The 18325-nt window shown below is 43.9% G+C and overlaps 1 protein-coding gene across 2 annotated transcripts; it reads left to right on the top strand.

Annotated features, from left to right (window-relative positions):
* Positions 1 to 6256: 6256 nt before the first annotated feature.
* Positions 6257 to 18244, top strand: col8a1a (collagen, type VIII, alpha 1a). 2 transcript variants are annotated; one of them, XM_029849465.1, is made up of 4 exons: positions 6257 to 6368; positions 8470 to 9187; positions 14678 to 14978; positions 15093 to 18244. In XM_029849465.1, exons 3-4 carry the CDS (start codon positions 14687 to 14689, stop codon positions 17018 to 17020), a joined length of 2220 nt encoding a protein of 739 aa, XP_029705325.1. In that variant the 5' UTR covers positions 6257 to 6368; positions 8470 to 9187; positions 14678 to 14686; the 3' UTR covers positions 17021 to 18244. The 2 variants fall into 2 exon arrangements, with proteins under 2 accessions (XP_029705325.1, XP_029705280.1); XM_029849420.1 differs by lacking the exons at positions 6257 to 6368; positions 8470 to 9187 and adding an exon at positions 10012 to 10120.
* Positions 18245 to 18325: the final 81 nt, after the last annotated feature.

The following is an 18325-nucleotide window of genomic DNA, read 5'->3' as shown; positions in this document are numbered from 1 at the left end:
ATGCTGAAATTGTACAGTTCTACATTATCTCCTATACACTCCCTCAAACTCAGTCTGCTTGTTTAACAGTGTTTTAAGTGCTGATTGCACATGACAACAAATGCAAGACAAAATTACAATGTTCTGAACAATAATCCAATATCTGCAGATTTACATACTCTGGAGTAATTCAATGTTTTGTTAGGTAATACATAAATTAATTAGTAAGGTAACTATTAGTTCATAGTAATGTTCATTTAATAATGTACATTATATTGCATATGTCAAATGTTGCAACGTTGACATGCTATTATTTAAACTGTGAGGTCCTAAACATTTCTCGGGTTTATATATCTGATTATTAAGCCTTACAAATTTACTTTTTTATTGTCAATTCGATGTGCAGCAGCATATGATACTTACATTTACTATTTACATTATATGAATGTAGATGGACATTGTCTTCTATTCAGTGTTTCCTATTCAGATTAATGTCAACACGTTACTACGCCTTCATGCTGTATCTAAAACAACGTAAATGGTGCAGGAGCGACCTCTGCTGGACAAGCAGCAAAGTGTTACGGCTATGAATAGGGGAGATTGCGCCGCTCAGTGGCCGTAACATGTAAATCAGAATCAGAAGCAGAATCAGAAGCAGATTTATTGCCATTGTTCATGTAATACACAGTATTACACAAACTAGGAATTTGTCTTGGTGAGACGCTGCGACATTCAACATAAAGAAGACCACACTAGAATAAGATAAATAAAATAAAAATAAGACATATATACAGTATATACATAAATAGTAAGTGGTAATACGAGCAATCGGATATATACTGAATATATATATTTTTAAATGGTTGTAGTTTTTTAGGCTTGTTTTGCATCTGCAAGTAATTTTTTTATGACAGCATATATATATATAGCAGACTGAATAAATGGCCTATGATATTTGGAAGATCAAAGGTCAAGGTTCTTCTGGAATCCGGAACATCACCATAACTTAATCATCTGTTCCTTGGAGCATTATTAACATTTCCTGAAAATGTAATTAACTCTGTCCATAACGTTTCGAGTTATTTTGTTCAGAGACAGAGATGCTCTCACAGAACCTCTTGGACAGAAGTAACATACTCAAGATTTATGGCAGTGTTGAAGCACGTTTATCAGCTAGATTTATTCATACAAGTACATAATTGTAATTATCCTTCATGAGCTTTACAATCGGTTCAGCAGATGACATCCTCTGACCTTTGACCCTCAGATCAAGCAATAACACTTTTTTTAAACAGAAAATACAGTGAAAACATCAACAGAATCTTAAAAAGAACTGCATGGCCCCTCTGCCAGGAGAGGCCCAATGACTAGTTAGTACATAATAACAAAATTAGTCCATAAATTCAATTTGCAGTAAATTTGATGTAGAACTGTAACAATTGTCCAACACATGTCCAAGAGGGGAACCCAAAGGACCCGACTGCCAATCTGAACAGAGAAGAAAAGAGAATATGAAGCTTAAACCAGATCTGCCAGTCACCCCCAATATATGTAGGCCCAGAGCAGCAGTAGGGGGAGGGGCTGGGGCAGAGAGACAGAGGCTGAGACTGGTCCCAGTTCTTCCCGGTGCTGAGTGGTGGATGTTGAGCATCGAGGGGACGACATACTCTTCAGTTCCTTTCTGATGCATCAATAGAACGACTTGTGCTGAATGTGTTTGATCTGTTGTTATACATGAAAGCATGTGTGAATATGTGCTGTTCACGTCTGGCTGTCAGGGTTACTGTTGGGGTTAGTGTGTGTCCTATGTTCGTGATGAAACAGGGATGCTAATGTGGCCTTCATCACCTCCGAGAGTGAACCATGCACAAACGCTGTGTTCTTCCCAGCCATTCAACTGATAATTACCACAAAAAAAACATGAAATGCTGAGTAACGAGGCCTCCAGGAGGGGGAACAGACAGGAGATCTGTCGTTTAACGAATTCTCTGCTAACGTTTGAAGTCTCAGCATGTAGCTGTTCTTGACCGGTCGGCCCAGGAGGGTCAACAGATGCAAGTGAAGCCTGATTGGTATTCTGACACACTCGGCTGCAAAGGGAGGATTGGACTTCAGAGAATTCAACCGAGGTCCTGACAGTGACCGCAGGGTCAAAGAGTTCTATGGCAACGGAAAACGGCAGGTACACTGGAGCTGGTCCCAAATTTCAAATCGGTCTGTCCTCTGGCCGCACTTAAATACTGCAGTGAGGAGAAGGCCTTTTGTTGAAGCAGCAGGAACAAGCAGGACAGTACATTCAGAATTTAGAATAATGCAGCATCAGCAAGGTAGCGTTATCTAAATATCCACCGGTTAGGGCAAAGATCAGAGAGACAGACAGGCGGGCTGGCTGACAGACGTCACACCGACAGCTCAGGAGCGTCCTGAGGTCTTTTATTATAAGAGGGTTTCAGGTTTTGCTCTGCAGGAATGAACCCTGTGCAAAAGCTTTTGTAAACAGTCCAGACATATAAATTGCTTCACTGAGGTCCAATAACAGAAATTTGGTTTAGGTAGAGAGTCATTACCTCTCCAGGAAACCTAAAGAAATGGTCTTTTTTCCCCCCAGATAATCTTAGATTTCCTTTGCTAAGTCAAATTATTACAGCTCATCCTTTCTGAGCTTTTGAAATGACCTGCACTCCATAATGTCTCCACTGTGTGGCGCTAACGAGTGAAAATCCTTTGCCTTTGAAAGCTCACGAATTAATGCAGAACAATTATGTTCAAACAAGCTCATCTGTGCTGCATAGACCGAAACATGAACACATCTCAATTTAAAATGAGGCATTTGTTTTTTTCATTTTAAATCTCTCATTATGTTTTTAAACTATGAGACAGTGTAAATCAATTTTAAAAATTTGGATTTTTTTTTTTTACGTTAATATCTTAAACAACGCTCCCGGATCTAATGAAGGCTTGTGGGTCGACCTCCGTGAATGTTTGTCTTTGCCATGGAACCGCTCCGGTGCAGCAGTGGCGGACATGTTCCGTTCACCCATCATTAACATTTGTGATCAGCCTGATTATTTTCCACCCTCAGATTTATGTTCAGCATAATCATTGTAGCTCAGCTCGCCCTGACAGTGAAAGCCCATCTGTGTGTGTCCCCCCAACCCTTTCCATTCATGCCCCTTCTGTTTATGTGCACGAGTCTCACACGAGTGCACGAGAGCTATTTGCCGTCCCCCACCCACGACCACAGACGTGAGGCGAAGGTAAGAGTCAAGTGTCTCTGGGTCTGCGGATGTCTGAGGTTCTAGAGATGTGGAAGGAAAATGTGGTTTCCTGGCAACTCGGTTGTTCCATATTTATTGTTCCATTAAATAAACACCCGGGACTTGATGAGGTGGTCAGTATCCTGCACGCAGCCCTGTGGGAGAGCGTAGCTGGTGGTCCACTCGCCATAGAGCCAGTAACCAGGGTGTCAGCTCACACCAGCGGCTCCCCCTCCAGTGGGACTGATGACACGCACACATACGTTACATGCTCAGCTTCCTCTAGGACCCCCTCACACAAATACACACTTCATGGAAGACATAGCAGCAGGGGTAATCAGAGCCCACGCACACACGCTTAAAGTTCAGCTGATCCGCATCCCTGCAGACAGCAGTGCCGAAGTTCCCAAAAAAACAGGTTTTCATGACTTTAGTAGGAATAATTAGGCCGACCGATTTTGATTAGATGAACAACTTTGTGGAAATTGCACGTGGTTGGTCACGTCTCTGCTGTTACTGTAAGTTTAAACAGGTTCATAAGTTGGTACCAGCTGCTGGAGATTCTTATGTATTATTCAGTTTTAACCGATTTCAGTGCATTTGACCATAAACACGGGCGCAAAATGGTTGTTTGTGTAGCTCAGTGATCGTGTTACAGCCTGAAAACCACAAGATAAAGAAGTAAAACCCTCAGGTTTGTTTTCGTTTTTGTTTGTTTGAAGTCATGTCCCTAATTCGGTAGAGTTATGGATAGATTTCTGGATGTTTACGTAAAAGAATGGTTCCATTTCAAAAGTTGACTGCTTTAAATGTTACATATATTAGTAACAGATAAACAAGACGTTAGAAAAAATGACACAGCAAACTTCCAAGTGTAAAAGCTGACTCACTTATAGTAGTTCTGCATTGGTAAGTAAAAGCACACAACTTCTTTCCAACTTTCCATGGTTTGAAAAACCGATTTTTTAAATTACAGGCTATTTATCAGCTTCAACAACGTTGACCCAGTACTGCCACTGAAAACAATAGAATTTCTTCAGAAAAGACATTGACAGTTTATTCTTTCTTGCTCTGTTGCTGAAGTTTCCATCAAATGATGACGATGCAGGTATATTTATTCACACCAATGCCTATAAAACATGAAGGCGTGATGCTACATGTAGCAATGTTAGCAGGCAGCTTATGTTTCTATATGCTACTCTTTTTGCTTCGATAGTAAATTAATGTGTATATATATATATACGTATATATATGCTAATTGTCCCTCATTCATAATCCCTCAGTGCTATTTGGACTACAAATGAAGGTGGCTGCAATCAGATGGAATCCATCCCTTCTCCATTTGTTGGATCCCAGTATACATCTATTTGTCTCAAGTCAACACTGGGTCCTGTGTGCATTCCACACATACTAACACCTCAATGCAGAATCCCACAATACCCACAATGCCCCTCCAGCACCAGAGTTGATCTCATCCTCTCACCTCATCTGGGACGCAACTTCATTTTCTATCATAGAAAACATTTCATCACGTCCAAATGTTGCTCACAGCTAAACTGGATCTCGCTGTCCACAGTTTTTTGTGTGCAACGTTACGCCGTTAACAAACATCTGTCACAATTAAAACCGATGAGGATTGTGGAGCGAACCCACAGGAGGCCTTCTCCCCCACCACCCTGTTCCCTGTACCTATTTCAGACAGTTGATCCATAACTCACTTGTGAGCTTCACACCGTCCAGTCAAGCCTGTCGGTCTCTGACATGTCTCACCGTGGACGCTCCACCTCATGCAGCCACATGTTTGCAGAGTTGTGCAGGAAAGTAAAGGCGAGGTGTGATGGAGCCATGTGGGTGTCTGGACATACATGTGGCTGTCGCGTGTTCTGCATGAGCAGACAAGAACCTTTCCCAACTTTCTCCAGCAGCAACACCAGTTCAGGGCTCAGGACACCAGGACAATGTTATACAACAGTTTCAAATCAAATCAAATCAATCTTTATTTATATAGCGTCTTATACAATCAAAATTGTTTCAAGGCGCTTTCCAGAATCCCAGGGCCTGACCCCAGACAAGCAACAGTGGCAAGGAAAAACTCCCCTTTAACAGGAAGAAACCTTGAGCAGGACCAGGCTCACGTAGGGTGTCCAACCTGAATAGAATCCCATCTGGACCTCACAGGTAGGGCCTAAAATAATAAAATCACTCTGATTAATCAGTTTTAACATCAGTTTTCATTAGAACACCAATGATTCCAAGTTAATTTTTAATTAAATGTTATTCACGACCTTTTCCATTGGCAGTTTGTGTGCCTCATGTGTACGTTGATCATTTGGCACCATGCAAGTGCATCTAAAATGTTGCTGTTTTAACACTCCTGTTTTCACACAAGTCAGATAACGGCGAATACAGGAGCAAAAGCATAACGACCAGATATTCTCGGTAAGTCCTCGGTCCAGGTAAATGCTCTCCACACCCCCTGCACACTTAAATAAATCCTGCGTGCCACTTGTGCTCACTCCCCAACATCATCCAGCACCTGATGCTGTTGCACGCGTGAGTGTTTTGTGTCCAGGTTAACGCAGAAAGACGGATCATAGTTATATTAATAATGGACCTGCCTTTCCCAAAACTGCCAATATCCAGTCAGAGCTGTTCCAAAGAAAAGGACAGGAGTTCATCAGACTGGGCTTGAGTGAAATCACCAGTGACACACGCACGAGCGTCTTCACCCCCACCCCACCCCACCCCACCCCACCCCCAGTCCAGGGCTGCCTGACTAAAACAGCACAAATCCTGCTGCTCCTCAGGCTTTTTGTCTACACTGAAACATTTTATGTTGTCACATTATGTTTTGACTTTAAATGAAACACACACCCCCTCCCCCACACACACCACCCCCACCTCAAGCCACCTCACGCTTTGCAAACAGTGTGCCTGTCTCCCCTGTGAGTGATGTCATTGCAGGACAGCCGTGGGTGAGAGGCTGGAATGTTACAGCCTGTTGACTGAGGCAAAGGATTGTGGAATGAAGAGGCCGAGGAAGATGTTTGTGCATGTGTATGCCTGCGGTGCCTGGATGGAGGCTTTACTGCAGCACTGCCATGTGAAAACTTTTTTCTGGACAGACCAGCTGTGAGTGTTGGGGGTGGGGGGGGCTGAACATTCTCAGCAAACGCCCAAAGCTAAATAAGCCCGGCGCTCCTAGAAAAGCACAGATTGATGAATACATGACAGACATCGTGTTTGCGTTGCGCGCACGGTAAACCAAGGCCTGTGAGTAGAGACGCTGGAGTTTTCTGGTCCTGCCGACTCCTCGGGGGGGGGGGGAGGTTTGCCCCGAAGCAGCGGTGAAGACGCGCAGGCGGGACACACACCCCGAGGATTTTCTGACCAACTGAATGTTGTGTGTTTTGAACTAGCATCACTTTAAGTTTTGACAGCTTAAATCAAAACCCACAGTGGGCTTTTGTTTCATAAAGTTGGGGGGGTGGGGGGTGGGGGTGGTCCAGGCACAGTCATGCTGCATAAGCAAAAGAGTTGTTTTCTTAAAAACCTCAATAACAACTCTCAAACTACGTCGGCGCTGAGAGGGGCGTCCTGTAAGTGACCTAAGGGGCCTTTAAATGCACTGATTTATTGCAATACCGCAGAAGGACAACACCCCCCCCCCCCCCCACACACACACACACACACACACACACACACACACACACACTCACACCACCACCACCCCAAGAAATGAAATGAAAGAACGGCTGAAACTTAGATATTAAACCATTTTATTCCATAATTAGAGGTGTAGCAACCTTAACTATGAAACAGAAATCTGGAGATCTTTCTAGTGGCACCATGAAGGTCTGAATTTTAATCAACTTTATGTTCTTTCATCTTCAAGGTTGTTGTTTGCATGATCTTCCAATATGTCTCAAATGGGCCTCTTTCCTTCGGCCGCGTCCCCTCCAACCTGCGTTGGGACACAGTCATGGACGCCGTCTTGATTTACTGCCCTCTATTGTTCACGCGTGGTGAGACCTACAGTAAAGCGTGAGAGAAAAAAGGTCAAGGTTCACCGCTGTGGGCACAAGGGCAAAAGTTCAAAACAGTAAAAGTTGTTGCTTCACTTGTTGAGAAGCATTGTGGGCATCGACCTGATTTACTTTGATTTAGCGTTGTAAACACCCCTGTGTCAGCGGGTGACATCATGCCCATTTTATCTCAGCGTGCGTCATTATGTCATTCTCATAAACCTGAGCAGAAGCTTAGATGATTATGTATGATGGGATGCTCATTTCAGTTCATGATAGCCTACAACAGTCAGGTGTGGACCTCGTTTTTAATGGATGTTAATGGATGACCGATATTTTGTTGGTTTTCTAACAGGTCTAAATTCCACAGCTCTCTGTCCCTACAGTCGAGGTGACATGAACACTTTCAGCTGTTTATTCCTGTTTGCACAGCAAATTCCAAGATTGTCTCATAGTGAAGAGGGAAGGAGAAAGGAATGTGGAAGCCTTACAAACCCAGATGCCGTAAACTCATCCGAATCTGCCACATAACTCTGGGATAGTGCCCCTTAAACTGTTGACACCAGATTCTTAACAGTGAGTTACTGTGGCGATGGGCTGGTTGTTCCAGTTTATGACTGTAAAATGTACATTCACAGCTGTGCAAATATTAAAAATGCGTCTAAAGTCGACACGTTCAACCGCAGTCAGGGGAAGGTGGCTTCCCGGGACTCCATGCTAGCCCGGGATACCGCCGGCAGGAGCGGAATCACACACACGCTGCTGGAACACTGGAGGTCACTGAAAACAGTCTGTAAAAGTTGACAGACGGCCAGAGACAGAACCATTAATGGCCGACTGACTGTGTAAATTATGTGAGGCTTGTGTTCGCTCTGTTTGCTCCCCGTTCCTGATGGGCAGCGTTTATAGCAGGAGAAAATGATGTTTCCGTTCATGCTCTAAGTGGCATCACACCGAGCAAGTGTGCAAACACGCCATTGTAAAATAATCCATAGAGAAACTGCAACGAAATGACACGGTAAGGTAGAAACCACCACTTCCCCATCACCTCGACGGGTCCTCCAACCAGCCCCCTACCTCCTGAATGCATCCCTGGAACCACATCATTGCCATGTCCTGCCTCCTATGGGATGGCTTGAATACACAGAACAACAGTCATATATGTGTATTTATACGTGACTGCAGAAAGGTCTCTTCTCTCTTCTTAGGTCCATGGTCTGAGTACTGGGCTGGACTGAGGCCTCCTGCAGCAACACGTAGCAGCGACAGGTGCAGTCCTGGGTGGTGCGAGGCCGGGAGGCAGCCACCGGCCTCAATGAGGCTTCATTAATGGCACAGGAAGCACGTGGACAAACACATGCAGCTCATTACCCCCTGGCTATCGTGTACCTTTCACACCATGACTCAAAGTGTGTGGTCATGTGTGTTTGTGCGTGCTGTATTTAGTGAGGAGTGGGTGGGGGCAACATTACAAGCTCAGCTCCTAAGAGATGCCGCTATAGTGAATGTGAAATCAAGGCTGTCTGGTCATCTCATGGACGAGAACAGCGTCATAAAGTCAACGGAACAGAACCGTATAACCTTACAAGTGAGAGCAATGAGCTGACTAAGATGACACCTGACTGTGGAGATACAACAGACATCCCCCCCTTTTCCATCTCTGAGTAACGGCACCCACCCACTGTCCCTCGCACGCAGCAGCCAGGACACACCTGCCGCTGCTCCATATCAAAAAAAGGCGACAACTGGAGGCAAAGCAACTGACGCAAAGCCAGGCAGGAGTCACGGCTGCCACCCAGTGAGGAGTCCTTTTACATCCAGGCTGTAGAAAGAAGGCGTCAGCGCTCCCAAGCTGTCGTAGACAGGTGTTAAACCTGCCCTGGAAAGTGTTGGTGTTCACCTGCCAACAAAGGAGCTCTGAGGAAAGTGAGTATTTTTAGTCTGTGGCAGAGTGACGAACGCGCCGTCAGACTGCTCATCACACCTTTCACCACATATATTGCTGACTCTGCGTTTCCAGGGGCAACTGCACGGATGGTTTTTTTCACTCTGCTTCCAAATAAATACAGATGTACACAAATAAATACAGATATGCACTGTACGAGTTTTTTTCTCAGGCACATTTCTCTTTTTAGTCTCATTTATATGCATCTGCTGATCAATAAAGTTGTCAAAGGATTCACGCTCCCTCAAGAAAACCAGTAAAGGACCAGTAAAAACTATATCAGTTCAACTTTATGGGAAAAAGGGTATTTGTTAGTGTATGCTATACAATCCTAGAGGACAGAGTCAAAAATATTTAAATGAAAAGAGATCATAAAATGAACAAAGTGGAGTTAAAACATCACCTTTAAGGTTCGATTAAACCATCACAGACCTATCAAAGCAAATCTATTTTATTTGATTAGATATTGACATAGTGGGCATCAAAAATAAGAAACCTGTTTATTTATCACATCCAGCTTGCTCCATGTGATAGGGCAGACCATTCCGTTTACATTAGCAGTCCCTCAGCTTCCATCTAACGATGGAAACATTCCTCTTCATCACCATCTTCCTCTCCGTGCACTCAGCCAGGTGATGCTTTTGCCACTATAAATTTTGGGCAAACTTCTTTTTTTTCTTGGTGGTGGTGGTGGGGGGGTGTTACTCCCACTCAGGTCACCATCCCTCCATCCCTCTCTATCCGACCCACCCTGTGGCTCCGCCCTCCAGCAGATAAAGCTTTGTGCAGAAGGTGCGTGTCTGTTATATGCTCGTATCCCAGGGTTCCCTCTGTGTGCTTGACTGGCTGCCTGCTTTTCTGTCTGTTGTTGTGGCCGCGACGTTCACTCCCCCAATAAAGAGTCGCTCACAAAGGTAAGAACTGCCATCTTCTCAACTCTCAAGTCTTTATTCAAATTTAACACCTCGTAGAGTCATTATGTGAATTATAATTTGTTGAATATGTTGGGGAAGGGGGGGGGGTTGCATTTGAATTGGAAATGCATCATAAAAACTGTCATAAAAAGTTCTTTAATGGAATAATTAGTCTGTTGATCAAACACATGAAAATTGTTAGAATCAAACGACTTTTGTTGAGGCTCCAGTTAGTTAAAAAAAAAAAAAAAAGACTCAAAAATATGCCTTTGACACATGGAAGCAGGGTCCAGAGATAGACTGTCCTCACATAAGTGCTAAGACCGCTGCTCTGTGCCGGTGGGATACCTGTGCTGAAGGAAACACACACAACTCCCCATTACTGCTTGAGGCTTAAGACGTGGTTTTAAGGTTAAGGTTTGAATTGGGTTTGGACCAGGGTTCAGAGCTAGGCAACACATAATATCTATGAAAGTCCTCAAAAAGAGAGAAGAACAATGGTGTGTGTGTGTGTGTGTGTGTGTGTGTGTGTGTGTGTGTGTGTGTGTGTGTGTGTGTGTGTGTGCGTGCAGGAGGCTGCAGCCAAACAGTCAGCTGTTTGGGGGAAAGTGCATCACTTTGGTGAGAAGAGGCTGCAGAGCAAACATCATATTTGTCCCTGAGCAGTTCTGAGTCTCACTGGTCTGATTTTAGTCAGAATTCTCTAATGCAACTAATATAACAGGAAACATGGAGCCATTTCTCCCTTTAAATGATGGAGGTATTGATTTGAAGACTAAAGCAAATTCACACCTCTTACATCATGGCTTTATTGATTTGTACTGAATTTCAGATAATCAGGCTGAAGCGTTGCTGTATTACAATATCTAAACATCTGTAACTGCAGGATTACAAAGGAAACAACTGTAGAACTCCGATGGGGATGAAACAACACACAACACAAACATCAGAAGATGTTTGAGCGGCTGTCTGCCTGCAGTTTAATCAGTAATGTCAAATGTAAATCTGGTTTTTGTTATAGATCCTTTTTGACCCTCCCCCTCTATTTTTTCCTTAACTTTTGCAACTTCATTTTGGTCATCTAACATAATCTTAAAGTAATTGGAGCGAGGTGTGTAAAAGTGGCCCCTCAGTGTAGAGCGCCCCTGAAGAAGAGCCCTTTACATACAGCTCGCCATTGTGCACAAGAGGTAACCACTTAAACGGAGCTTGTGTTTGTGTGTAAGCTGAGCACACAACATTGTCGCCCTCTGTCTACATTATTCTGCAAACTTGTGGAACGCAGAGCACAAAAGGAGCCAATGAAAACCAAGATTAATGGCAGAGGAAGAGAGGTAAACACAGCGCCACAGCTGTGTGTGTGCATGTGTGTGTGTGTGTGCATGTGTGTGTGTGTGTGTGTGTGTGTGTGTGTGTGTGTGTGCGTGCGTGCGTGCGTGCGTGCGTGCGTGCGCGTGCGTGCGTGTGTGTGCGTGTGTGTGTGTGCTGTATTTTGTTCGTCCGGAGGGTTGGATCATAAATGGGTGCTCATTTTTTTCGGTGTAAGAATAACAATGATATAACCATGATGAGAGCTGTGTGTATCGTTGTTGTCAGTGTTAAACACTCACCAGGGTGCAACAGTTGGTTTGATGTCCCTCAAAAGTTGTTCAAACTGGTCAGTGAAGTTTAGAAGCTGATGGAACGCGGACACACTCATTTATTCATTTATTGTACTTGAGTAAAGTTACAACTGTCTCACACGTATGGCAGCAGAGTGAAATGGTCATAGAGGCAGAGTCTGTTATGTTTCCCATTCAGGTGACGGTAATGTTTTACATTTGGACAGATAAAAGACCATTTATTACAGATTACACCTTTTTAAACATGCAACGTTCTGCCCAACCAGCATGGGCCATCACGTGTGGCAGAATCTCCTCCCTCACACTCAACGCTTCCCTCCGCTGGTAAAGGTGGGAGGAATGCAGGTGGACACTGTGAGCTCGCACTTGTTTAAAGACGCACAGTTTCGTCTCCTGACCTCCGTCGGGACCTGCTGTCTCCAGCTCATTAAACTGGGATGTTTTTCCCAAGCAAAAAAGTGCCCGCAGACAGAAGTAAATCAGTGGAACACAGACGTGGGGATGAGTTCACACACAGTAAAGAAGAGATAAAAGAAAAAAGAAGTTTTATTTACTTGTTTCCCAGTTTTTCATCCAGTGCTCAGGGGCCAACTTTAATTAAACTTTAATGAAATCATCATTTACAATGTGAATCATGTTTCCTAACAATGCAGGGGCATTATTATTGACAGATATGATGCAAATTTCTTTCCTTCCTTTGGCAGAATTGACCATATTGCAGTTCTGGTGACTGCATAGTCGGCGTGGCAACGCTGAACACCTGAATATATTATTGTGATGTAAAATTTCAGAAAAAAATGGACATCTGGAAACATCAACACAGACACTTACCTTAAATAAACAGACTCCACCATGATCTGCTTATTTTTGAGACCTGTTCTGGGTCAGCTTTCACATGCTGTCAGTTCAACGACGTGTGACCAGCCGGACGTGATTTTGGCAGCACATGTGGGGGGAAATGGGTTAGTCAGATGTGTCACATCTCCGTGATGGAACTCCTTCCAGATGAAGTTGCTAAAATTGGGAAAATCAAAATAATTTCATGCAACCAAAAGGTCTGTGATTTGGATCAAAATTGGTTACCGCTAATCATTGAATAGGCAAATATGATCCTGTGGTAGCACCAGTACACAGAGCAGATGAGCAATGTTCCAGAGATGTGAGGGGTCGCACTGAGAAAAACATGAAAATCAAAAGCAGATACTATGATTGCACCAACATGTGCTCATCACATGTGCGATAGTTCTACTTTTGCTTTCTTTCTCCTCTGCTTGTGCGTATGTGTTTTTTCCTGCTGAGGTCAGTCACGCCTGACATCAGCCTGAGAGGTAGAACATGGTTCCTGCTCCGATTCCGTGCGTGTCAGGGAGTCTTCACGGAGGAAACCGGGACTGTGTGACGCCAGCACGAGAAAATATTAAACTGGAAATCTTTCCAACGTGAGAGACGGTTTACTCACGCTAAATGTTCAGCCACGTTCAGATGTGAGCTCATGTCCTGAACATTAATCGCGTCATGCATTTAAAACAAAATTGTAGATGTTCTATAGATTTTTACTGCCAGCTTTTTCCAAGTCAGCCCAGTTTATAACCAGTTCAAAATGGGGAAACCAACGGTAATGTTTATGTTGGTGTCGGAACGTGTTTTTCTGAGGGGGAAACTCGTGTGAGATAATGTGCTGGAGAGACATTCACCAGGTAGAAGACAGGAGCTGCTTCCAGCGCTTGGTGGTTGCCATGACAACAATATGGTTTTGTTATGCTCCAATGAACAGGCATTTGTTGTGTGCAGCAGACTTGTCGAGATATTTCGACCTATTTACACACACACACACACACACACACACACACACACACTCACGCACACACACACACACACTCACACACACAGACACACACAAAATTCTGATATGCTTACATCTAATGATCAGATATTGTCATTAAAAGACTGAAGCCGTTCCTCTGGCTCTGAAGCTATAAACATGTCACGTACGCGTCTTAACCGTTTCATCATGATATGATGCGTGTGTTGCTGTGTGAGCAAATCTTTACACTATTGTCCACGTGTCACCACAAACTCTATTGCTGATCCAATTTGTGTTTTACTCAGCATAGTGTAGAATCCAGCTGTTGCAGACAAACTCAGCTGCATTCCTCTAGACTGTTCGGTATGTCTGTGGAAACAAGGAACATGTCTTTCAAAGGCCTGCTGTCTGCTGAGGAGGCAGTGGCATGGCCATGTCAAAATCAGCAGTCGACTGAGAAACAGTCAGAGGGCGGAAAAGTTCCAAAGATTTAGCGATTGGGTGAATAAGGATGCAGGTCAGGATGTGATTTGACTTCAAAAAAGAAATGGCGAGTTTTTGTTTTTTTTGAGGAGAACCTGGGCCAAGGATGTGGTTCAAAGCAAACTGAGCATGGAAATGACTCTCAAATTAAAGAAGCCCTGGTATATTGACAATTTCTTCCACATCTTCATCTTAGCCCATTTTAGTTCATTTTTTTAGTTGGTTATATTTTTCTGGGCTCAGTAGCCATCATAGGAGCTGATATTGGGTTGTAAATGTGAATGGTAATAAAGTACACAACTGCGCATAAATGTCCCTATTTTAAGCATCTTAGTTAATTAGAAGTCATATATTGATCACTAGTTACCTTATAATTAGACAGGTGTCCAGAAGATGTTGGAGAAACAGCATGGCGTTTGTCATATTTCAGTGAACACACCCTCCCTCTGTGGACCCTCTAACATGCAGTTGCCACTCTTGGTGACCAGGGGGAGACAGTTCCTACGTATTAATGGGGGAATCCAATGACGTAACCTGTGAGCCTTTTGTTTTCTATAATTTTCTATAAATGTACCAGGGACTATGCTTGAATTTAAAAAAAAAAACATTGATGCATGTAAACATTTACTTGCTCTATCCTTTACACAGGCCTGGGCCATGGCTCCCCTCCCTGCCCCCCTCATCCTTACAGTGATACAGGTTGTACTTCTCACTTATGTAAATGGTGGAGCCTACTATGGACACAAGCAGCATCCTCAGTCATACCAACCGATGCAGCACCTCCAACATATGGGCATGGGCAAAGAAGGCTTCCCTCAACAACAATACCTCGGAAAAGAGATGCCATATAGGCAATATCCCCAGTACCGGAAAGAGTTACCCCAGATGCCCATGCACAAGGGCAAAGAAAACAAGGGGAAAGGTGGTGGTTATGGGCATCAAGACAAAGGTGAGACAACATTTAGCATTTGAATTGTATCTGTTTGTCCTTTTCATTTTAAATAAGTTTTACATAGAGTATTATTAAATGATATAATATCTGACCAAACGTAATTCATCACAGGTCTGACAATCCCTAGAGGAGCAGAGGGAATTCCCCAAGGAGAGCCAGGGCCTGCTGGGCCACAAGGGCCAGAAGGACCTGCAGGACCTCCTGGACCTCCAGGAGTGGGACAGCCAGGACCTTTGGGAAGGCCTGGACTCTCTGGTCCACCAGGAGTTCCTGGTCTTGGAAAACCAGGATTGCCAGGACCACCTGGCAAGCCAGGAGAAAATGGTGAAGTTGGACCACAGGGAGAAATGGGCCCAAGAGGTGAACAAGGACCACCTGGACAGCAAGGTCCACAGGGTCTACCCGGACCACCTGGGTTACCTGGAATAGGTAAGCAAGGTGTACAAGGATTACCGGGTCAACCAGGGCCCAAAGGAGAGCCAGGTCATAAAGGTCTTCCTGGACTCCCGGGATTACCAGGACCAAAAGGAGACAAAGGAATGGGCCTACCAGGACAGCCTGGTCATAAAGGGCTCCCGGGGCTCCCAGGGCCTGCTGGGCCCAAAGGAATGCCTGGCTTTGGAAAACCTGGGCTCAATGGTGCACCAGGGCCACAAGGAGCACCAGGAGATAAGGGCCTTCCTGGAGAGCAAGGACCAGCTGGACCACCTGGGGAAGGAGGACAGCCTGGACCACAAGGTTTACCAGGACAAGGAAAACCAGGTCAAAATGGCCTACCAGGTCAGCCAGGTGCACCCGGGCCAAAGGGTCATCTTGGACCACCAGGTTTGCCAGGAAAGCCAGGATTGCCAGGATTTGGCAAACCAGGGCTCCCAGGTCCAAAAGGTGATAGAGGTTTGAGTGGACCACCTGGATCTCCAGGACCTAAAGGAGAGAAAGGCCATGGAGGACAACCAGGTGTAATTGGACCCCCCGGACCAAATGGTCATCCTGGGCCACCAGGCTCTGTAGGACCCCCAGGAGTTTCTGGACCACCTGGACCTAAAGGAGATTGTGGAGAAAATGGACCTAAAGGAAATGATGGAACCAAGGGTGACCCTGGTCCTACTGGTATACCTGGTAAAGATGGTTTGCCTGGTGAGCGTGGAGAGCCAGGACCACGGGGTTCAATGGGACCTATTGGTGCCAAAGGAGACACTGGCCACAAGGGTCTACCTGGCCCTGCTGGTCCATCAGGATCTCCGGGTCCAAAAGGACAAGATGGGTCAACTGGAGAAGTTGGACCACAAGGACCTAAAGGAATCCCTGGCATGGATGGTTCAGCAGGACCAATTGGAATGCTCGGTCCTCCTGGGCCAAAAGGTGATAGTGGGTCCCCTGGTCTACCGGGAACTGCAGGTGAGGGAATGCCAGGGATCACTGGTCCCAGTGGACCCCCAGGAAAAGAAGGTTCTTCAGGACCACCAGGTCAGCCTGGTCCTCCAGGACCTCCAGGGCCTGCAGGGGAACCAGGTCTGTCTCCAGACATGGCCGGCGTGCTCTCTCAGATGGGCCCAGGTATAGATGGAGTAAAGGCTGGAGGTTATGGCAAGAAAGGGAAGTATGCTGGCAATGGTGCAGAAGTGATGGGTACCAGTGGGTTGGAAATGCCAGCATTTACAGCTGTGTTGACATCTCCTTTCCCACCAGTGGGCATTCCAATTGTCCTTGACAAGCTGCTGTACAATGGCCGCCAAAACTACAACCCCGACACTGGCATTTTCACCTGCGATATACCTGGCATTTATTATTTCGCCTACCATATTCACTGCAAAGGTGCTAATGTGTGGGTGGCTTTGATGAGGAACAATGAGCCGGTGATGTATACATATGATGAGTACAAAAAGGGTTTTCTCGACCAAGCGTCAGGAAGTGCAGTTTTACCGCTCCAGCCTGGAGATACTGTGTATATTCAGCTGCCATCAGATCAAGCCTCAGGACTCTATGCTGGGCAGTATGTGCACTCCTCCTTCTCTGGTTATTTATTGTATCCAATGTAAAATCACAAATGTGAATGAACAAAGGGCTTTACTGGGAGCAGGAACATGTTTTTGTATAGTGTGAAAATATTGATGGACTACATTAAATTAAACAGGATTAATGTAGAGTCACCAAGTCATTGATCTTGTTAGCGGAGAAGAAAGGAAAAAATTAAATACCTCATGTAGCGTATGGTGGGAAATTGTATGTATGATGGCCGATATGCAGTAGATTTTTATACTGTATTGTTTTATAGATTACATGTAATATGAAGAGCAAAGTTTTTTCTTTTACAGGTTTGAAGACATTAAATAATGAATGAACAAATTGCTTGTTTGTATCTTGGAGAATCATAAATTCACACAAGTGTTTCTTGTAACTTGTAACACACAATGAAACACAAATGTAAAAAGAGTAGTTAAACTTGTCTGGTTTAGCTGAAATATTTTCTTTTTCTCCATTCACCTCTTTAAAACTGCCAGCTACCGTATGTTGAAAATGTGAAGTTCAGATGACAGCATGACCATCAGTGTTTTCTGTAAGGGATTATTGGACAGTGGCATTTACACACGTCAGTGTATCTTTATCATAATATTCATATTTTTAATATAAATCTTGGAATATTACTTTTTTTTAAATACAATTATTTTGCCATATTGTATTTACAATACAGTTGTATAAACTGCATATAAAAGTTTACTTGCATAAAATCTAATCTGGATTTGCAGAATATAAAAACCAATATATATGTTTTATAATTTCAGGAATATGGAAGCCATAAAACTGTTCTCAGGAAAAAAAAAATTATAGCAGTAAATAATTAACAATTTATCAAATGGAATGATAATGGACTCAACATGTACTAGTTGCTTGATTAAGTGGAATAAGATTTTTTTATGTATTTATTTTTGCAAATAAGACTGGCTTCATTCTATAACAAGTATTTTAGTAGGACCACAGAGAAAAAGAGAAACAATTATCCAGTAATTAACAACATCCAGCATTTCTGTTGAAAAATTGTACATGACAACAGTTGAAGTAAAAGTTGTTTTGTTTTGTTTTGTTTTGGGGTTTTTTCAATTTTGCTTTCCGGCAAGGAAAGCCAATGCTTTAAGGACAAATGTATTGCTCCTTTTACCAGTGGTGCCAAAAATGTTAATGTAACCAGTGAGTTAAGGTCTTAAAATGTTATGTTTGTCTTATGGTCAAGCTGTTTTTTCTAAATAAACATTCTTTAATTAAAATATTGTTAATGGTGAATTATTGTTGTTGACCATCTGTCAGTAGCATAGTTAGTATTAAAGGGCTCTGGCGGATGCTGATGC

This window comes from Takifugu rubripes, chromosome 1 (assembly GCF_901000725.2).
Source record: "Takifugu rubripes chromosome 1, fTakRub1.2, whole genome shotgun sequence".
Lineage (NCBI taxonomy): Eukaryota > Metazoa > Chordata > Actinopteri > Tetraodontiformes > Tetraodontidae > Takifugu > Takifugu rubripes.
Note: the sequence above shows the minus strand (reverse complement) of the source record. Positions and strands in the feature narration are given on the sequence as shown.